The 24056-nt window shown below is 41.3% G+C and overlaps 1 protein-coding gene across 11 annotated transcripts in view; it reads right to left on the minus strand.

Annotated features, from left to right (window-relative positions):
• shank3a (SH3 and multiple ankyrin repeat domains 3a) overlaps positions 1-24056 on the minus strand; it is a 206439-nt gene that overhangs the window by 73605 nt on the left and 108778 nt on the right. For all 11 annotated transcript variants that reach the window (XR_009241848.1, XR_009241847.1, XR_009241846.1 and 8 more), the window contains 5 exons: positions 16432-16509; positions 15338-15404; positions 14117-14346; positions 12804-12973; positions 2327-2508 (listed from right to left, as the gene is read on the minus strand). Coding sequence is in view for 8 of the 11 variants with exons in the window: in XM_058645436.1 (XP_058501419.1) it covers positions 2327-2508; positions 12804-12973; positions 14117-14346; positions 15338-15404; positions 16432-16509 (727 nt within the window). In the remaining 3 variants the exon portion in view is untranslated. The remainder of the gene's footprint in view (positions 1-2326; positions 2509-12803; positions 12974-14116; positions 14347-15337; positions 15405-16431; positions 16510-24056) is intronic.

A 24056-nucleotide genomic window follows, 5' to 3' on the forward strand; every position in this document is an offset into this window, starting at 1 on the left:
TATTATATATTATATAGATACATCACAATATGTGTCTAACTAAAGAAGGTCAGTGCAGGATTTCTGTATTTATTCACAATAGAGATAACTTTGAACAAAGTGCCAAAAGTCCTACTGTCGCTGCCTCTTTTACAAACGCACTAACTTGTTATTGTCAAAATGTGCCATCAGACTGGCACAACTCCAAAATGTAAGGAAACAGCATCGTCCTGCAGCAGGAGTTTTACAGTCTGTTACATTTAAATTACAGGACTATAGAACAACTATGTAAACAAATCTTTCTTTTCAAAAGGAAAATAAAAATGTTAGTGCTTTTGTGCAACAGGCAGGGACTATTTCATTCTGAGCGCCTTCATTTATTAATGAAGATAACGATATTGGCACCTCTGAATCGATTCTCTTATTGCACGAAGAAGGACAATAATATATCACCAAATCGATATTTGGTCTTACCCTATCTTAGCTATTTTGTGTCATCAGCTGTGACACAAGTTAGCAGTGTCATCAGCTGTAACGCAGAGTTAGCAACATCATCACCTACTGTACGTCATCAGCTGGGACACAAGTTAGCAATGTCATCAGCTGTAACGCAGAGTTAGCAACATCATCACCTACTGTATGTCATCAGATGCGACACAAGTTAGCGATGTCATCAGCTGTGACACAAGTTAGCAGTGTCATCAGCTGTAATGTTAGTTAGCAACATCATCACCTACTGTACATCATCAGCTGTGACATAAGTTAGCAATGTCATCAGCTGTGACACAAGTTAGCAGTGTCATCAGCTGTAATGTTAGTTAGCAACATCATCACCTACTGTACATCATCAGCTGTGACATAAGTTAGCAATGTCATCAGCTGTGACACAAGTTAGCAGTGTCATCAGCTGTAATGTTAGTTAGCAACATCATCACCTACTGTACATCATCAGCTGTGACATAAGTTAGCAATGTCATCAGCTGTGACACAAGTTAGCAGTGTCATCAGCTGTAATGTTAGTTAGCAACATCATCACCTACTGTACATCATCAGCTGTGACATAAGTTAGCAATGTCATCAGCTGTAACGCTAGTTAGCAACATCATCAGCTACTGTACATCATCAGCTGTGACATAAGTTAGCAATGTCATCAGCTGTAACGCTAGTTAGCAACATCATCAGCTACTGTACATCCTCAGCTGTGACACAAGTTAGCGATGTCATCAGCTGTAATCCTAGTTAGCAACATCATCAGCTACGTCATCACACCAATAGTAGCCAGCAAAATATTTTATATGTGGAGAAAAATCCAAAAGTACAGGTGGCAGATGCCAAATACACATTGTACGCCACATACCATTGCCTCCATTGTATTAGTACGTCATTTTTTTAATGTTGCATTTTCATTGGTTGTCAGTAGATGAAGATCATAGCTATCTTTGCTCGTAAGACTGTGACAACAGCCATCTTTGAACCTCTAGAACCACGTTTAAGAATTGTTTCATGTTGGCCATGTTTTGTCTAGGACAGTCACAAATCTTACAGTGCATACCAGGCTTAATGTGGGTTGAATCCATTGTGAGGTATGTGATGAAGCAGGATGTAGGGTGGGTGGGCTTGTGGGGGCTCAGTGAGGAGCTGGGGCTCTGTGGACAGGTGATACCAGGAGGGAGAAAAGTACTTGTTTGTTCAGGGAGAAGCACTTTCACAGAGGAGTAAGGAGAGTGGTATGCATACCAACAACGATAAGCAATCGTTTGAATTTGCATGCCCTCTCCTTGAAGTGATCACAGACTTCTACTGAGATTGTCAACACATCTCAAGTGGATTCAAACAGGGGCAGGAAATAAGTGCTACACTGCAGGTGTAAGGTTGAGCACACTGAGATACACGGGAGAGATACAGGGGTGAGAAGAATATTATGGAGTTTACCTTCTACGTCATTACAGTCATAGTCTTGAGTGAAGCATGGATGGGGACAAAAGCACACACACACACACACACAAACACATGAAAGCAAAGCCACGGCAACTCCATGTAAAGCACAGAACAGCATATTTACAAAGTGAATGGCAGTGAATGGTAGATCACAATGTCAAGTTCAAAGACACTGAAATGACTTCCAGGTTGAGGTATTATGTAAGTCCTGTGCAGTGAAAATCTCAGTGAAGGAATGGTGAAGTATCAGCATAGGAATGTCTGCTTTTTGATTCTGCAACACACCCCACTACATGAAGCCATGGAGTTCACAGGGAATCATTAGTAGTGATGACAGGTATGAAGCATAGATTAGTAGTTATAGTGTCACAAAGTTGTTGGTAGCAGGTAATGATAGTAGACAACCTACCTTTGACCCTCTCTCCACGGTTCAGCTGGATTTCTCCCTCCCCCTGTGGTGTGTAGGGTTTAACCACAATGAAGGTACGTCCTGGGACAGCACTGTAGAGTTTCCTTTTTGGCCCACGGGGGCCTGTCAACGCTGGAGGGGTATGATGAGGGGGGCTTGGGTCTCGCTGCACTGAGCCGGGGCTGTAAACAAACACATATGTTACTGTGGTGATTCCAGGGAGCTGGTAGCTGAAAGCCGTGGTCACCGACATGGTCGTCAGTGGGACAGCGACCTGGTGGCTCCCCCTGGTTGTTATGGTGGCCAGGGAGGGATTCATTAACCAGTCCCTTTTTGCCTGCCGATCAGCACTTAACAGTCAGTCCATGGGAGAGTCATGAGAGGAGAGTACACTCCTCCCAACCCCCCCTTCTTATTCCCTCTCTTAATAGCACAGAGAAAATCCTTGTTGCTCCCTTTAACCCTCTCTCTCTTTTATCTCTCCCCTCTAACCTGCATCCTAACACATGTAGAAGCAGTAATATTTAATGGTAAGAGGGCTTGCACAGTTTCCTTCTGTGTGTGGGTCTGTCAAATCCAAGTGGAGGCTCCCCTCAGTAAAACACATCCCGACTCGGGGTTCCAGCAGTAGCCCCCTCCAGGGAGGGACAGAGATCCCTGTGTGTCCCCAGATCCAGTAGGTCCAGGCTGGGCTACAGACCTCTCATTGTCCTTGGGTCCTGGTTCTCCTGCTGTGGAGGAGAGAGGCTGGGTCTACTCCCCGACTCCCCGCTCCTTCTCCCGGGAGTCCCGCCGTGTCTGCCTCTCCTCTCCCCTCCACCCCTCTAACACACACGCACACACTCCCACTGCTCACACACACTCCAGTGATGCTGCTGTTACTGCGCTCCGTGGCTCCCCTCCCCTTTGACGGCTCGCTCACACTCACACAGCACAAGCCTTCTATGTGCATTCTAGCCGTGCGCACATGCACATACACAGACTGCTCCCCCCTCACTTCTGCTAAGATTGCACCTCCGTTAGCATGGCATACGCCACCAACAGCATGTCACTAACACAACGCTGACATACACACAAGCGTGCTCGTCTCAGAGCATGATTGATCTCCTGCCTGTCTGTGTGCAAGCGTGCATGCGCCATGGCTTCCTCAGGCAGGCTGTGAGTGTCCGTATGTGCACATCTGTCTTTGTTTGTGTGTGTGTGTGTGTGTGTGTGTGTGTGTGTTTGCATGCTTGTGTGCAGTGGGGCGGGGGGATGCTCCAGCCCATTTGGTTTAATTGTCGCTCCTCCCTGTTTTGTTTTGCCTTGAATCCCCTCCTTCTCTCTGTCATTCTCTTGCTTCCATTTCAGCCTCTTATTCCTTTTAGTCTTAGCATGTATTCGCATTGCATCTCTCTGTCTCTCTCTCTCGCTCTCTCTCTGGTGGTGAATTCTAATACAGCAGCGGTTCTGCTCCGCCCATTCTTCATTCATCACTACTTTGCTGTGTAAGTTGCATTCACTACTATTCTGCTGGTTGTGCTGTGGCAGCTAATAAGTACATGTCGTGTTTAACAGAATTTGCTTATTACATACATATATGCATACATATATAATATTACTGTGAAGAGCGACTTGATTATGCACTGAACTGACACTTGATGTTAAATTCTCAACAATATTTCCTTGAAAGACTTCAAATTTACAGAAACCTCTTAAGTTGATTAAATATCCGTCTCTTTTTACTTCATTTCAATCTCTTGCTTTTCCCCCACGCGTGTTTTGCATCTGAGACTTTATAAGCCTCGATTTTTTTTTCATTCATGATTCAACCCTCATGTGCCCTTTCCCCCTCTTTCTCCATCCTCCACACTCCTCTGTTCCTCATCTCAAGCCTTGTTTGTCTCCTTCTTTCTCCAACTTGTTATTGCTACTGTTGTTCTCCCATCTCACTCAGGCTCTCTTTCTCTGTCCATCTCTCCATCGAAACAACGGCTTGCTGACGGCTTTCCAATTACCGCAGGGACTGAGGAGCCGGGATGGCTGCCGCATGTTAATGTCTGAGCGCTGGCACTGAAATCATCAGCGGCACACAGGGAGGAGGGGATGGAAGGCTGGAGTAGTAGGGAGATGAGGCTGTGTCAAAGTAACACAGACAACTTAAAAAAAATACATCTCCTCAGGCAATCTACTTCAATGACTCTAATCTGCCTCCTCCACACATCTTTGCCACCTCATACTCCTACTGTGAGGTTATGTTCACAGCCTGGACGTACGTGCTCTCTTCAGCCAAACTGGTGATCATTGGGTTGACACATGAGGGCCTTCTCTCCCACCCAGTTCAAAATAGCCAGTGTGTTTATAAAGAAAATAAGAAAAAGCACATGAAACATCAAAATGCACATGACTATGTTGTTTTGAAAATGAGGTACAGTCAGAGATGCACTGCTCTCTCGATGTAGCAGAAAGTGACTGTGCTTTTGACCCAGAGTAGAGCAGGAGCTGAGGTTTTGACCGGACCATGGAGTGACATGTGAAAAAAATAACATAAGCAGCACCTTATCTCTCACCTCATCTCACTATAATTTTGCTCTCATCAGCACCTGAGGCTTGTGTGAGGAACAGGAGGAGGATGGAACCCCTCACAGCTCGCCACTTTATTATTACATGTTACAGCAGCGTGAGTAGCGCTTTGATTCACTCAACTCCTCCCAACTCACTTCTCTAACACTCTCTCTCCCGGTTGCTGTCTGTGACAAAGACAGAAAGACACACACACACACACACACACAGACAAACACTGACACCTGACACATCTGAACATCTGTACAGTTAGAAGAAGCTTCAGTAGCAGCAGCTGGTGATCAAAGATGCATTTGACTTCCATGACATTTACCACCTGTTACTTAAAGTTGTGCACCTGCTGAACGGCATGCTTTAAAACACCTGACCATGGAGGAATCCACATTCTTTTTCTCTGGATATTGACCAGAGTGAACAGCTATCACAGAGCGGTCAGCAACGTCAGTGAACAGCTTTGTGAGACATGAGCTTTTAATTCTCGTCAGTCTGCTCCGCAAACATGCTCCGTTTGGACCAACAAAAAGTAGTTCACTGTTATTGACATGAATCAAAATTGACATGAAAGCCCAGTTACAGTTTACTGAGACAGACTTACTTTTTAAGGCAATAGTAGTTGGAACTCTGAATGGTTTACTGCATATTAAGCTCAAAACAAACCCAATTCATTCGTAAAAAAAAAAAAAACATGCATGAACCATGCACAGCTGCCACTTTCCCACTGCTTGGTCACTCCCTAAATGCACTTGGACCCTAACCTAGCCCTAAAGGACTTAATATGCAAGCTAAAGGTTACTAGGCTCATTTACAAAAATCATTATCATTAGCACTGCAGAGAAGGAGACACTCAGCTGCAGCTTCTCATTGTTCTGGCGGTGCTGAGCGTCACTGTCATCAGTGAAAATGAAAGTCCTCTTGCTTCTTTGTATCAGCTGTAACTAATTAAGTTGATGACAGGCCTTAATTAATTAACTTGGGTATTCTTGCTTTACATCACTACCACTACTACGATATTTTGAGAGAGTGAGGACATTTTGACTGGCTTTACAGTGTAACCAAGTGTACAGTATATGTGTATCTAGTAATATTATTCATTGATCTTGGTGCAAATCTTGACAGTTCAAGGTAAAGTAATGAAATTATACATGTGATAAAAATTGGCCTATCTACTGCTTCTCTGATCAAACACCAGATACTGCATTCAGATTTTGCCATTGGCTTTCTTAGTCCACTTTTACGTCATTGGTACAAGCTTTCATCACCTTCTTTGACTAATCAGGGTGAGGCTCGTTGTCCCAGACTCCTCCCCCTGGAAGTGTTTTTTTGTCGCTTTTCTGCGTGATGTGGGTGAATGACCGTCTCATCTCACTGAGGACCTCACACAGCTGCAACTCAATGTCAGATTTCACTACCAGACCACGCCCCATGCACTGCTCCCCACTCTCCCTCACTTGACATTTTTCAAAATCAGCCATTGGGTGGCGTTAGCTTCAAAAGAGGGGGTTTAGTTAGCCTTTAAGATTCATTTGACCTCAGAGGGCTAATGGTTTAAGGTAAGTAGCAGGCTAACTGATATGGATGGTTTTAGACCTACATTATACTGTTGTAATGTGTATGTATATGACCACAGTTCCATTGAAAGTAAAATGAGGGTCAGCGTGAGTTCTACACTTGATCCAACATTCTAATCCAGTCGTGGTGAATTCTTGCCTGGAGTTCGCCCTCATTTGTATGCTGTGTGGCTACCAACGAACCTCCTTGCATTACCCTCAAGCAAGCATGCATGGTTACTGTGGTGTGGATCGGCCACAACTGGACTGGAAAGAGAGATTATAGATGAATAAAGAAACAAATCAGATGTCAGAGGTGAAATTAATGATGTCATGTTAAGATATATTAGTGAATGCAATTGATACCATGTTGTATAACCCAGATTTAAGGCATTTAATTGTGATGGTTACGGTTAAAAATGAATGTTTTTAACCGTGATGTCATTAGGCCCCTGGATTAGGTATCTGTTCAATTCTTACACATGTTTTCAGTATCTGACCAATCACAAACATTATTTTACATATTTTTACAAGTGCAAACATGTGCAAACATGTGCTGCACTGACACAAAGTATTTTTTTATCTGGTAGAATTTGTTTGGTTGCAAGTTTTTTGCCTTCCCTTTTCTTTCACTGTCTCATTAAAAGATACAGATGTAGGACTCATCACATGCAGACACACACACACACACACACACACACACACACACAGATAAAGTTCTAACGTGGACTCCAGGCTCCACCGTTTCCTAGGACACTAGCTATTCCACTCTAACAGAGGTAACTGCCAATAAAAGGAAATAAAGTATTGCCAACAAATGAACTAAGAAGTCAATATGAACCCAGATCTCTCACAGTCCATTTGTTTTCTACAAATACAATGTTTATGGCCCCAGTTGACTATTTACTTCCACTATTCTCACATTTGAGTAACATCTTGAAAGGAGTGCATTACCTCTATGTTGTACATGTAAAGAAACAACCTTGGCACAGATTCTTTTTTATTTATTTGCTTAATGGTGGATTAGCATCAACCCCAGTCACTGGTGTGAATCCTAGGTCAAGGTTAGGTTAGGTGGAGTTAGGTGGAGACTGACTCCGTACTATATACTCCATATTACACACTGAAGATGCAGACTTTCTCACATGACTGCCTTGCTGTCTAAAGTAAATTACTTTTTCCCCTCAAATAGCCCGGCTCTCTAAGGTAAGTTGAGGCCCATTATACACACAGTCATAATAAGCACTACACTGAACATCTTAATGATCATAAGTCTCCTTGAATTGCAACACTGGAATGAATGTATGCTCTGTCAGTCGCGGGGGGGGTGTTTATGGCTATCAAGCAGGCGGTAGAGAGAGGTGCTGAGCAGCACATCTGTGTATTCTGGATAGATTTAGCCAAAACAAAACATGAGAAGAAATTGTTAGTTGGTGTGAACAACTCTGAACTTCACCTTAATCTCAGAATGGTGATGCCATGACTTTATTTCAGGGTGTGTTGCAGTGAGGTCTTATTCTCTCACCCATCCACTTTCTACCACTTTATCCTACACTTGAAGGTCACGGAGGGACCTCGAGCCAATCCCAGCTGACATAGTATGGAAGGCGGGGTACAATTCACTCACACACTCACCTATTTAGTTTATAGTGTCCAATTAACCTAATCCCTATAAGAAGTAGCTGAAATACCCGCAGAAAACATGCAAACTCCACATAGAAAGGACCTCGGGCCAAACTGGGATCCAAATCAGCAACCTTCTTGCTGTGAGGCAAGCTTCTCCCTTTAGGGGTTGCTACCGTGCATTATCTGCCTCCATCTTGTCCTCTCCCTTGTGTCCTCTTCTGTTACACCAACTGTCCTCATGTCCTCCTTCACAACATCCATAAACCTTGTCTGTGTTCTTCCTCTTTTCCTCCTGCCCGCCAGCTCCATCGTCAACATCCTCTGTCCAATATAATCACTGTCCCTCCTCTGCACGTGACCAAACCATCTCAACCTTGACTCTCTTACAAAACCATGTCAATGTCATTTTACAGACCACTATGAGACAGCAATGATCGTTTAAAAAAATATAACAAACCATCATGAAATATCACAGACAAAAGAGATAAAAACAAGTTTACTGAATACATTATTTCTATGCATTTATTGATGAAACAAGAGGAATAAACTAAACAGCAGTCTTTACCTTTGCTCATGAGTTCTGAGAAGTGACAGAAAGCAGGAGATCACGGCTATAAGGACAAATGTGGTCCCTTCTAAAGGTTTCTAGGCTAAGCCTTAGGGACGAGGAGGAGTTAGATATGCAGAACACCTCAGAGTAAAACATGTCAAACTGGAGGAGACCCAAGGGCAGAACTCACATGCTGTAAGGATTACACTTCAGAGCTGGCTATTGCAGAAACAGCTGGAGGAAATGGTTAAAATGAAGGACATCGAGGCTGTTGTGATTACCATACTGGCTCAGAATGACTGGCAGAAGATGCTGAAAAGCAGACAAGGTGTAAGCTCCATGCGTGATGTACCACAGCAAGAGCATATGAGTGGAGTGGACTGATGAGAAATAATGCTCATTACTCACGACTACCTATGGTGCTTCCTGATGCCTGATTCTTCCTCACACATCATCTTTTCAGATGCTAGTGTGGACAAAAATGGAGCGAGAGATAAGGTGCTGCTCACATTATTTTTTGCAAAATGGCTCGTCACTGGTTTCCTGACAACTTCCGGTTTGAGTGGACGCTGGCGCAACTTGTTGCCGCTACTCACCAGTAACTTTTCAGTGTTTTACGGACGAATGGACTGTGTCATTGCACTCAAGCAAGAGTCAATCCATCCACTACCCTCTGATGTCCATGGATTCTGTTGTCACTCTGGTTTTCGGCATGTCATTCCTGCTCAGATGCCCAGACAGCAGCGGCACAACAGACCTCAACACTCACGTGATTAGATGCCCTCATTAATGTGCAGATACTACCACAAACAAATTCCTCCCACTATCACAGATAAAAGTTGTGGTAGACTTTATGTCATTATGTGTCTATTCAATGACTGAACCTTCCCATTTCATACATGATGGAATAGCTAGAAGAATGTCAGATTAGTTTAGACATTTTGGCCAACTGCTTAAAAAACACTTCTAGTTTACTTGCTGATCCCTGCTTCATGGCAATTATTCTAATGGTTAAACATAACTTGAATGTTTAAAAATGTGTTTCTGTGCTGTTCTATGAAGAAGAAAAAAAAGCAAGAGCAAGTGATGGTGTGTGCTACAGGAACCTGCTGGAGTCTGCTGCCACTGAGCAGGCTGTTGACCAGCCAAGCTAATTTCACACTCTCCCAGTACCCATGATGCTCCAAGAGTTACCCTGGGCATAAACAGAAGGTGACAGTGAGAAAAAGAGAGCGAGAGGAAAGATTCAAGGACAGTATCAGGCTCATTTGGGTGTGGGTTCTGATCATGGGGACCAGCTGCTTGTTCTTTTGTCTTTTTATACATTCACCTCACTTGAGCACCTGGTGTAAGGCTAATGCACACAGAGGAACAACTCCCCGTGTGCAGACAGTCATTTAGGCCAGGACACAGCGGACACACCTAACTTTTCTTTCCTCTAGCCATTCATTTTACCTCATAGTCTCATCAACACAATCTGCACGCTACCATGTAGCAGCACCGCAAATGTTTCTGCTAATAAAGTGTCGGACGCAGCAGAGGTAGATGCACTTACTGTACAGGTATACATGACAGAAAGGTGTTTACTGCAGCGGAAATGTATGAATGGACCGAATCCACTTCATATAATCCAATTTCAGATGGAACACTAAAGACCTTTATGTTTAATGCCGTCTGATATTTGCAGTTACATGATGTAATTGAGGATTCTGGCTGCTTTCTGGCTTTTAAAGATTAATGGCACCGTGTGTATGTGTTTGAGTGTGTGTGAGAGACAGGATGAAAGGTACAAAATGAGAGCAAGCAGAAGCGCGGCGAGTGTTTGATGGATGGAGTAAAGTGACAGCAGAGTATTAGAGGAGAGCTGTGTACAGCTACAGTTGTGTCTGTAATACAGTTCCCCTGTCAGACATCAGGCTGTTTCACGCCGACACACAGTGCATTCACAGTGCATGCACAGTCATGTTACATGTGTGTCTATGACAAAAGTTTTGATTTTATTAACCTATGCATTTAAGGTACATGTGCATTTATGTCATGTCGAAAAGCAAGTTAGAAACAAATACAAGTCTCTGCACAAGGTGAGGGTTTGTATTTAGTCTCTAAATTAATGTGTGACCGTCAGTGCCCATTACCTTTAAAAGCCAGGTGCATTTCCACTTTGCTGCAGTGCGAACAGACTCATTTTGGGATTTTGTAAATGAGCTGACATCTGTGTGAATAACAAGCACAGAGTGAGTTGTGCACCTGCCTATGTCGTGTATCTGTAAAAATAATGGTAAAATATTGTGCTTTCAGATCAGGTTTTTGTTCAAAAGTACAATCACTCTCTGCTGCTTTGCCTCGGGTATGAGTCCACATGTACCCACATGTAGGTGGGAGGTTTCCCCTCCTCTGGTTTTAAAATGAATCATGTCCAAAGACAATAAGTCCTCATAAACATCTTACTTAAAAACACAAAAACCCACAATTAAGTTGTGTTAAAAGCATGCAAAGTTAACAGGTGGCGATGTAACAGTAATTCTGATGCATTTATGGCCACTCAGAAGAGAGAGACAGAAAAAATATCATTATCTGTTCCTGTAGACAAAATGCACTGTATATTACTTGTGATGTCCATTCAGAAAAGCTAACACTAGCACAGGCTTGGCGATGTCTGACACCATTATTCAACTCACCTCATGTACACAAGCGGAGGAGACACAGGTGCACAATGAGACGTTATAAGACAAAAATCCTTTACATTGTGAACAGAGATTGTGAAAATCTACAAAATACACTGAAAAACACAAAGCTGCGTTTTCAATAATAACACCTGTCTATGTGTGAACTGGGCGTGAGGTGAAGTCCCACGTGTCAGTGGACCATCACAGGCTTCTGCTCTGAGCTGTGATCACAGGCCTCGTTTACAGCACAGTTTGTCTAATGATCTGGTGTAGCAGGTTTGTTCCAGCACCCAGCACATCTACATCTGTGGATTATAGCATGAGTCAAGTGACAAGCTGCTGCACTGATGACATTACTCACAGCCATGATCTCACTATTGCATTCTCTGTCTCTCAGTCTCTCTTAAACACACCGACATACACACACTTGGCAGGCTTCAATTGGTCCCCATGGTGATCATTATTAGCCTCTTTCCATCTGTCTCTCTCTGAACTGTGAAGACACCCATGCACACAGCTATGTGCACGTGGGTGTACGTTTAAACGTTTCCACACACACACACACACACAGATTTGGAGCATGTCATGTTCACTCTGTCCACATATAACAGTACAGATTTAACACGTCAGGCCCAGCCTGTTGCATTACCATGTCTGTTGTCTATGCCAGACACAGCAATTACTGTTCTTACACCCTGACAAGATCACGGGCCAAACAAAGACTATAACACATTTCCAAAAAAAGATCTCTTACTGTGATCGATGTGTCAGTCAAAACCTTTTCAAGCACTTTATTGTCATTGTGTAGCACAATAAATGTGTCTGACAAACCCAGAGATGCCTTTAAACTCCCATGGCACGGCAGAACATAAAAATAAATAGATAAACAAGAATGATAATCTATAAGCAGAGTTCAAATAAACAATAGTACAATAAATAAACAAAATAATCATAGATGAGCTAACAATCACTAATTGGCAAGGATGTCATATAGAGTGCAGCCAGGAAGCCTCGAAATTAAACGTTGTTGTTTATAGGTTATTATGGTATTATGTTACTGGTCCGGCCCACTGCGATCAAACTGCGATGTATGTGACCCCTGAACTAAAATGGGTTTGACACCCTTGGTGTAAACTGTCCTAATGGAAGACGTCAATGAGTCCCAAAAATCTGGAACTAAAAAGCAACCTCAATTGATTTATAATGTCAGTAAACATTTTCCAGAGGAGTTATTGATCTCAATCACTAGTTTCAGCTCTTCTTAAATAGAAGATCATGTCCATTTTGTCTTTCTGGTTTCAAAAACTGACATGTCACTAGTGAAACTGTTCATTTTGCACCCAGGAGACTACGTACACTTTTTATATATATAGTCTAAGCATCTGTTGGACTATATTATAATCATGCTTGTAACATGTAGTCCTCTATATTAGATATGAAGTAGCAGGATATGTTTGTTTTTAAATTCATTCTTTTCAATAAAATAAGTAACATCTGAAATTGAGGTGAAAGAGAATCTTACAGACCTGAGTCTACCACGAGGTCCATGTCCGTGAGGGTATCCATGGCTGTGGGACCTTCTGGGAACGGGCTTGTCCTCTTCATGCATGTGATGTAGTGAAGGCGAGCGGGAATGCGAGGATCTGGAGCTGCCGGTGCTCTGGAGACTGCTGTCAGGCATCTCACCATGACGACTCTGACATGTGACAGAACAGAGGAATCATATGCATGCAGACAAGATTGCATTCCTCACACAGACGGCTTTCATCAGTGGGATCGTGTCAAATTATCTGGGCTGAATGATTTGGGTTAAATGCATTGTTTCGGACACATGTTGTAATTGTGATTTGATTAGCAGTAAAACTTCAATGTTTCAGTATTTACTGTGGTATAGATTTAAAACGAAGTCAAAGTACTGACTACTACACTCTATGTGGATGAGAGTCAAAGACATGAATTAGAACTGCAATGAAATCAATTCCCAACTATTCTGATAATCAATTAACTGGTTGTTAATTTAGTGGGATTTTTTTCCAGCTTCTTAAATGTGAACATTTTCTCATTTCTTGCTCAATATCATTAAAAAAATGTTGCACTTTGGGAAACACCAATCAACATAATCGACAGATCAATCAATTATGAAAATAATCCTTAGTTGTAGCCATTATATGAATTGTCTTTAACTTTTAAAATCAATTGTAACCTGTGCAATTTGTTGATTGCGTGGTTTCAAACTGTGAATTGTTCAGCCCTTTCAGTTATCCACCTCTAATTTATTTCCTTCACTATGAATGTAAATTATCAGGATTTTACAGGATTTAACTCTGAATTTCACATTAAATGACATAGTTGTCATTTCACAGGGTTTAACTGTGATAATTCGCAATATAATACTGCATTTGTCTGTTTTATTGTACTTCAGGTGAGGCTACTTTGATTTTACAGCTAATGTTCCTTCATAAAGGGACACACTGCTAATCACAGTACTGTGGCATAACAGTGAGGACACAATAAAAAAATACTGATAATGAAATAGTATATGGCATAATTACTTTGAATTTACAGTAAACTACAGCATATATACAAGAGAATAATTAAAAAAGCTAAATCACAGTCATATACTGCATGACAAAATTACAATGAAGACAAAGTAAAATATCTATCTATCTATCTATCTATCTATCTATCTATCTAGTAATCTGCTGTGAAAGTAATACAACTAGCAGCGAGTGATTTACTGTAATGTGAATGTACAAATATTTGAAGGTGTAGTTTCCTCTACCCTCAGAGCTACAGTGTACAGACACAGATGATAATCCAGTCTTCCTCTACCTCTTACCTCTCCGAGGCTGCTGTGCTGCTGCCCGAGAGCTGGCAGACTGCGCAGCGAGGGGACAGGGGAGTGACCCTGGCGCCCGCGTGTCTCTCGAGGGGCCGGACCGCGGATGTGATCGTGGTCCCCGTTCAGGTTGTTGTCACTCGCAGATCGGAGCAAGGAACGTGGTGAGGGCAGGGGGCCGGGAATCACACGACGGCGGCTGGTGTAGGACGGCGTCTCCCTGAAAGGTACTGAGAGGACAGAGACAGAAGTCAGACATCTACGATGCTAATCATCTGAAGTGAGAGCACACTAACACATTCAACACATGATGATCAAACTATCAGTGATCATAGTATTAATGACAATCATCGGAGCAAGTCATGTCACATCATGAATGGATAAACCATCTATTATTATACAAATATTACACAATAATCCTACTGCATACTGATACTATACAATACTAATACTGATATTGTGCATGCTGTGTAATGCTCTGCTGCTGTCTGCATATTCTTATTAATATTGCACTGTTTTTTTTTTCATTTTGTCATTATTTTCAGCAGATTTTTCTCAAAACATCAGGCCATGGACGACAGATTTGCCCTTTAGGCCAACGCTGTTGTTATTTACATACATACGGATTCATATGCATTTTCCATCTTAAATAAACTGAAAAATAAATGAATAGCTGACTGTTTATAATGAAAAGGTATGAATGCATAACATTATGTAAACAACATTACTGTACTTGATAATGTAAAAGGAGGGCATTGCATCCTGTCCACAGTAGATGGCAGAGTTTTCCTTTTCATGTCACAGACACTCTGCTCACAGCAGGGATCAAACAAGCACCTGGAACGTTCTCCACAGCCATTACATCTCTGTCTCTTTTTCTTTTACACACACATCTGCTCTTCTTTCCTGTCTATTTGTATCTGATGTAACCCTGTGCACCCACGGACACTAGAAGAGCCTAGAACTTCAATGTCTTACCTTTTGCACACACCGACCAGTAATAGTAAACTTTACTCCAGCAGCTAACCCCTCCTTATTACACAGCAGTAGTAAACACACAAAGTGGGAGCCTGGGAGCTTGAGGGGAAGTGGGGTTGGGTACCTTGCTCAGGGGGAACCTTTCAGGGTTTGCCCTGTAGATACAGGGGCAATTCCCCCTTCACTTGACCACAGGCTGCTTATTTGCTGATGTACACTTTACTACCATCGCTGTCAACTTACCAACATCTGATACTTTGTGGACCTTTATGATTTCAGCCAGATCAAAGTTTCCTGCTATAATAGCCACCTGGAGGAGGGGGGAAAAGAGTTCAGGTTAGAAATAACTACAAACAAATACCTTTCATTTCCATGTATTTGTGTTTTCTCTTGCTGTTCTGATAAATTTTCCATATTTGTACGAGATGTGTAAAACTGGTACTTGTTGGCAATTATCAAGTTGTAACGAGTCATTTCTGTATGTTTTCTTTTTAATTAATAGATTCATCATAAATATGTTTTTATTATTATTGTTTAATATCGTGTATCAAAACAAGCACTTTTATTTTGAAATGATCCAATCCAACCCAGCTTTATTTGTAAAGCACTTTAAAACAAACACAGTGGACCAAGTGCTGTACAGAATAATGGATAAAAGACAGAATAAGTAAAAGACAGAAAAGCTCACACAAGGCAATAGAGCACATATAAAAAAGGAATCAATACGGCATATTGATATATCATTTAGAGCTCATATCGTCCACCGCAACTGTTGCTTTTCCCAAAAAAGTTGGCTTGACTGGCCAGACGAGACACTCGGTGGCCCACAGGTCATTTGAGTTTCAGACCCCTGATCTATGACATAGATGCCAGACACAGTAGTCTACACGTGCAAACTGTCTTCATTCAGAAAAGATTTGTTCAGTGGAATGGACGATTTTGACATGCGCAGTGTTGTTTAATTCTGTTGAAGTCAAAGCTGGAGTAGAAGCTTCACTTCCATAGTCTGCTCGTCCCCTCATTGTCCACTATCCGTCTCATTTTCTTCCTCTTCCACATCTGTGACACTCGTGTCTGTTCATTATTGTTTTTGTTGGAATGAAAATACAGCAGTAACAAAAAATAAATAAAAATGGAAGAATGGATGTTAAGTTTACGTAGATCGGACACGTGATAGCAGCAAACCAGGAAGTCATGATCGGATAGGAACACCAGCCCTCTTGTGGTCATTTTCGGATTGGCATGTTTACACAACATATTTTTTATTCTGACCAGGCTTTTATTCCAATTACTTGTGTTTATGCAAACATAAGCTACAGCATAAAGAACACACACACCTGAAAGGCAGTCTGGCTGTTGTAGTTCTTGACTTCTTTATTGGCCCCTCTGAAGAGGAGAACTCGTGCACAGCTTTCCTGAAAGAAAACAGCGACATTATGCCTTTAATGGTCATACCTGGTTGTTGTGGGGGTGAAACTGAGGGTCAGTGGTTATTTCTTTGCAAATAAGCAGATACAGTACAGACAGACAGACAGACAGACAACACTGACGTGCTGTTTGAATATACACATTTCCAGGGTATACATTGGACACACACTGTACTTGATGGTGTTTTCATAGCAAACCTTTTTAATGTGTGTCTTCTTCTGGCAGACAATTCTGTGTACACATATTTAGCGAGCTGGTGTTTTTTTTTTTCCGGCCTCAGGGACAATTCCACCTTCGTTTATGAGACATCTGAAGTAATCCCACACTGCTGTGTTTCATTTCTTTTTCCATGGGCAGAGATTGGATGATACAAGTCACATTCTCTTTAGGGCTGGGCAATATGACCAAAATCTCATATCCCAATAGAGGTAATTTCATATCCTGATAATACAACATATCATTACTCATACTCATACTTCTCAGCTGTGTAAAATGTGGTCATTGCTTTGCAGATGTAAATTCTAACAGCAGTTATCTCCCCTCATCGTTGGTGATTCTTTGCCACGATGTGTTTTGCGGGCGAGCGTCTCTCGTCATGTCTGCTTTGTTTTGACTTCTACACTGTACTCGTGCGGCTCGGCTCAGACTCTCTGTGCTCTGTTTAACATCATTAATGCTGTATTAGAAGTTACAGCCCATTCCCACCGGTTAAAAAACCTGCAGACATGAAGTGCTTAAGTGTTTTAACAGATTTAATGGTGGAAATACATTTCACCAGCACTCACTCCCAGATTAAATTAATCTGCAATACATGCAGGTTTTTATCAGATTTAGCTCCCATCGATTGCACATGCAAACCTCTTCTTCATCTGCTCCATTTCTGACAGCAAATTCCACTGCCGTGAATGTTTTTAGCGAACCTTACTTACTTACTTACAACTTGGGACAGTCCTCATTATCTTTTGATTTCATTTATTAGCACTTTGCCCACTCGCTGTCAAGCTTGACTGAGAAACGGAAGTAAAGGCTACAAAATAGTAACAGCTGCAACACTGTCACTGAGCTCCATTATGGCGGTGACTGACTCATTTTGACTCCTCACATCTGTGACATTACATTCTACGCACAGTTGATGCAGGAGTGATAAGGCTGGCAATAGTGGGTTTTTTGTAGCATTGAATAATCTCAGGTACATAAAGGACCTTTAGAGTGAAAGAGGCTTCAGTCTGTGACATCATTTACAGAAAATTGCTTTCTGTTCCATGTCAGATTCTTCATACACATACAGTTAGGCCCAGAAATATTTGGACAGTGACACAAGTTTTGTTATTTTAGCTGTTTACGAAAACATATTCAGGATACAAATATATATATGACACATATATACACATATGGGCTTAAAGTGCAGACTCTCAGTTGTAATTTGAGAGTATTCACATCCAAATCGGAGCAAGGGTTTAGGAATTACAGCTCTTTAATACGTAGCCGCCTTTTTTTTAAGGGACCAAAAGTAATTGGACAATTGACTCAGAAGGCTTCAAAAAATAATAACATGGCTGCATGGGCTATTCCATCGTTAACCTGTCATCAATTAAGCAGTTAAAAGGTCTGGAGTTGATTCCAGGTGTGGCGTTTGCATTTGGAAGCTGTTGCTGTGAACACACAACATGTGGTCAAAGGAGCGCTCAATGGAAGTGAAACAGACCATCCTGAGGCTGAAAAAAAAGAAGAAATCCATCAGAGAGATAGCAGAAATGTTAGGAGTGGCCAAATCAACAGTTTGGTACATTCTGAGAAAAAAAGAGTGCACTGGTGAGCTTGGGAACTCAAAAAGGCCTGGACGTCCACGGAAGACAACAGCGGTCGATGATTGCAGAATCGTTTCCATGGTGAAGAAAAACCCCTTCACAACATCCACTCAAGTGAAGAAGACTCTCCTGGAAGTAGGTGTATCAATATCTAAGTCTACCATAAAGAGAAAACTTCATGAGAGTAAATACAAAGGATTCACCACAAGGTGCAAACCATTAATCAGCCTCAAAAATAGAAAGGCCAGAAATGACTTTGCCAAAAAACACCTGAAGAAGCCAGCCCAGTTCTGGAACAGCATTCTTTGGACAGATGAGACTAAGATCATGTACCAGAATGATGGGAAGAAGAAAGTTTGGAGAAGAATGGGAACAGCTCATGATCCAAAGCACACCACATCTTCTGTAAAACATGGTGGAGGCAGTGTGATGGCATGAGCACGCATGGCTTCCAATGGCACTGGGTCACTTGTGTTTATTGATGATGTGACAAAAGACAGAAGCAGCCGGATGAATTCTGAAGTGTATAGGGATATACTTTCTGCTCAGATTCAGCCAAATGCAGCAAAGTTGATCGGACGGCGCTTCACAGTACAGATGGACAATGATCCAAAACATACTGCAAGAGCAACCCAGGAGTTTTTTAAAGCAAAGAAGTGGAATATTCTGCAATGGCCTAGTCAATCACCAGATCTCAACCCAATCGAGCATGAATTTCACTTGCTCAAGACAAAACTTAAGGCAGAAAGACCCACAAACAAGCAACAACTGAAGACAGCTGCAGTAAAGGCCTGGCAAAGCATCACAAAGGAGGAAACCATGTCCATGGGTTCCAGACTTCAGGCAGTCATTGCCTGCAAAGGATTCTCAACAAAATATTGAAAAGTAACATTTTACTTAGGGTTATGTTTATTTGTCCAATTACTTTTGAGCCCCTGAAATGAGGAGTGTTTGTATAAAAATAGCTACAATTCCTACATGTTTAATCATATATTTTTGTTCAACCCCTTGAATTAAACCTTAAATTCTGCACTTCAATTCCGTTGTAGTTGTTTCATTTCAAATCCAATGTGGTGGCATTCAGAGCCCAAATCATGAAGATTGTGTCACTGTCCAAATATTTCTGGGCCTAACTGTATGTAGCTCCTCTTTTAGGTACACACTCTATTTTCTTTCTGTAACTGCACCTTCATCTGTCTGAAATTGCTCTGTTCTTCTGTCACAAGTTCATTCTCCTTCATACTTTTGTTGCCTTCACTTTGCTTTCTGCATCTGTTACACGGAAGCTACAAAAAGTGCAGCGGGATTCACAGTCTTTACCTATAAATGATGTTTTTATGCTGTCACTTGATATTTATTACTTCTATCTGACATTTGTTTCTCCACTGAATATGTGTGAGTGGCACTAATGCAGCCAAGATGATGACAAATCATCCCCATTAGGTTGCAATTTCCCCAAAAATGTACAGTGATTGACAACCATCGGTTATAATACAATGGTATGAATCCAGTGTGAAACGAGGATATTATATTTTAGCCTCACCTTGAAACATGAAGCAAGTATTACAAGTATTAAATACATGTATTCAACAAATAAATGACTTATCTATAACTAAATGTTGCATGTATGGCATATTAAAAAATAATATACAAGAAAACCCCACCATGCTAATAATTAGTTCATGACCACATTATTGCCATAGGCTCTACATTTGAAAGTAAATGAGAACAGCAGCCTCTGGTGACAAAACAGCCAGTCATAGATTGATGGACATGGTCATGTGTGCATGTACTGGCAGCTTGAGGATCGATATGTAATTTAACACTGAGAGCAGAATTAACACGACAATCAGTACAATGAGTCTGGTGATGACTGAGTCACACATTCAGAGATTGATTGATTGAGGTTTTTTTACATCAATGAGGCTTTACTCACTAGATCTAATCCACCCCCCACACCAGGGCTGTACCACTATATAAAGTTTTGTATAGTGAAAAATCCTTTACTAGAGCAAAACTAAATTATGTCAACATCGAAGTCAAAACCAGGCACACACACACACACACTGCAGCTCATGCTGCTGTGTGTGCTCAGTCCACACTAGGTTACAGACCAGCTGCATCTCAAACTAAACAGTGGGAGACAAGCTTTGACCTGTCTGAGCTGTTAGAGGAGAAATCCTCCTCCTGACTCTGCTGCATAAATACAGGAAAAAGTTTGGTGTAAAGTAAATAAAAGTGTGAACCTAAAATGACTTTATATATCCTGTAAAAGTGTACACCATATCATGTAACCAGGTGTTGAAGAGATCAAATATTGACGGAATATAATGCTCAATATGTTTTAATTACTGTCAATTTGTTCATTTTTGTAAGTAAAGATTAATTTTGCATCTTAAAATAAATAAATAAAAAATATTGGAAATTGTTCACAGGTCCGTTTATTTTCATTTTGAAATAATGTTTGAAATATTGTCATGGATAGTGTTATTGTTAATTCCTTTGTTCATACTGTCCACTCCTACCCACACACATTACTGTACTGAAGCAACATTAATGCAGTGGAGCGCCCTCTTCTGGTAACAGCACATACAGTAGATAAAAGTTAAAAGTGAGCAGCTTGTACTGAAGCATAACCCTGCAAAGATCATGTAAATCATACAGTGGATAGTAAAAATGTAGCAGGACGTATGAATAATGTATGATTACACCTGCTGCTAACAGCCTGGAACACCATTAAAGGTCTAAAACAGCAAAACCCATATAGATAAACACCCACAGCCTCTTAGCTAAGCTAATTGCTAATTAACCATGCATTATGCAGTTTCATTCACAGCAATGCTCATGCATACGCACATCTTAACACACACACGCACGCACACGCACACGCACGCACGCACACACACACACACACACACAGTTGTCACACAATTATCACCACTGTCAAAGCTAACTGTGCATGACTTTAATCAAATGAAAAAAAAAGTTTTAGAAAGTTAACAGCTGAGTTTCTTGACATTCTCAGCTCATTTGCACAGTTACACAGCAGCATACACACACACACACACACAGAGAGAGAGCAGCTACAGCAGTGACCATCTGTTGTCTGACTCTTCTCTCCAAAGCCTCCTATAGGAATTCATTAGTAAATCCATTCCAGGAGTCCTCGCCATTGTTTTGCTACATTTGATTACTTTAACCACACAGACATTCATCGTGAGCCAAGTCGAGTATGATACACTAATGACGCAGGTCAGTCATGAGTAAAGTGTGCGACAGATGTTCTTCTCATGGACATGTTTTAGGTTTTCTCCCTTTATTAAAACTGAGGAGGAGATTTGAGCTTATTTTCATGGAATAATAATGACAATATGGTCACACGGTGATGGTTTGGCTAGCATTTTTGCCTCACAGCAAGAAGGTCACAGGTTTAGATCCCAGTTTGACAGAGGGCCTCTCCCTGGGTTCTCTGGTTTCCTCCCACAGTTTCAAAAACACGCAGATTTAGGGTAATCAGACACTCTAAATAGAGCATAGGTGGGATTGTGAGAGTGTAGAGGTTGTTTCTAGTCTGTATATGTTTTCTATATGTTGTTGTACCCTGCCTTTCATCCTATATCAGCCGGGATTGGCTCCAGCTTCTCCCATGACCCTCATTTATGGAGGATACAGTGGTAAACAATGAATGAATAATGACGAAATGATGTCCAAAGATCAATAACATGTCACACAAACGCAAGCAAGAGCAAATCAAAGAACAAGTAGAATAATCAAAACACTAAGAGATAAAGGGGCAATGCAAGACTAACAAATAACACACATAAGAATCATAATTTAAGGCTGAAATATTTTAGGTAAGATATGAAGTATTACTCAATATTATCCACTTATTCTATGGGACTGTTGTTACAGGTTGTGTTTAGTTCTCTTTAATTTCACTAATCAATGTTCTCGCTCGCTCATTAATTCAGCCACCTGTTATGGATCCATGTGGCAGCTGAAAGAGCCTTTTAAATCCCATTCACTGCAGGTCATGTCTGTCCAGATAAAAGCCTGATGAGTAAATGACCCACCAGGTGCCAGGAATGGGACTTTCGCTGCATTGATTCGGCTTTTTCTGTTGCTGATTATGCAATCGTGTCATTCATCCACCTGCTCCAGAGTTCACCTGTCTGTCCCTTTTTTCTCTCTCTCTCTCAATATGGAGCTATTGATCATTACCACTCTCCTGGTTAATTCTACCAGGCCTGTTTTTTCTGTGATTGTACATAATCAGCAGAGCCGGTCCTGTGTTGAGCCTGCTGGAGTCCTGCTAAGGCAATCAGCTCAGTGCGGTGTTTAGCTTCCAGTGGCTGAATCACCGTCCTCACCACAAACCAGCATAGACTTACAAGTTGTGACTGTAAATTAATTAATTTGATTATATCCCTTCTTATATCCCTTCTTCGCTGTCCGTCGGGAACTTGTTCCCCAGGTTTTTCCCTACAAAATAATTGTAAATATCTAACGTTTATAATCTGACAAACGTTTATAATCTGACAAATGTTAGATATTTACAATTATGGACTCCAAGCCTGTGTCGACTTCCAGTCCATTGAGCTGTCACTCCAAAACTCAGTAGCCAGTCAGCAGGCAGCTTTCTTAAAAAGATTAGTTTGAAAATATTGACACAAATCTAATTCCATAAGGCAACAGCCACAGTGATCTCGTAAAGTAAGACAACTACAAAGGGGTTAGTGTATGAAGAATCATTCAAGAAAAGCTTCACAAGTGAAATCTACTGCTCAAAAAAACCTGATCATTTGTCAGTCTGATGATAAATGGAGTAAATGATTGTTGTCTCCGCCCGCCCCTGCACTGCTACTGTAAACACACAAACGCTCCCTCAGATAGTTTTACTGACACAGCAGACAAATAATGTTAAACCCTGTATGTTCATGAAGACCCAACAGAGGCTGAATAATATCAACAACAACATAAATCACTAAGCATTGATGTTGTGCCCTCACCCTCACACACCCGCACATTTGTATGCAAGAGAAGGAAGGAAGGGGTAAATTGGTCATTCAATGTTGATGAACTGATCACGACTCCACTTTCCAATTAAAGAGCAGAAAGGTCTCTTCAAGAACTCCCTGTTTAGGATTTTGCTTTGAGCAACCTCTGACTACACAGAACTCATCCTGTGGATAAATAAAGCCTGATATAGAGTATAAGCTTCACATGAACCACCACAAGATTTCTGATCTTTTAAGCTTCTTAAATGTGAATATTTTCTTAATTTCTTTGCTCTGGATAACAAAGAAATCATTAAAAGTGAATCATTTTGGTTTGTGGACAAAACAAGACATTTGAGAACATCGTCATTTTCAGGTTTGACGAACACAATCAACATTTTTTAAGATTTTCTGACATTGTATGGACCAAACGATTAATCGATTAATCGAGATAATAATCAACAGATTAATCAATTATGAAAATGTTTGTTAGTTGCAGCTCTACTGTGTACATCATCTGAAAACAGGCAATACTATCAGACCTGACTGAAGGAGCATCTGTGTGTATACAGCAGCAGCACAGCGGAGGGTGGGGCCAAGAAGTATTTATCCCGTCAAACTACTGTTAGAGCAGTAGAATTTACTTCTGAACCTGTTTGCAGCCGCCTCGGTTTACTAGCACAATGTTGCTGTTGCCTCCATCTGTCTTCCGTCTGTCTTGCAATAACA

This window comes from Solea solea, chromosome 12 (genome assembly GCF_958295425.1).
Source record: "Solea solea chromosome 12, fSolSol10.1, whole genome shotgun sequence".
In the NCBI taxonomy this organism is placed as follows: domain Eukaryota; kingdom Metazoa; phylum Chordata; class Actinopteri; order Pleuronectiformes; family Soleidae; genus Solea; species Solea solea.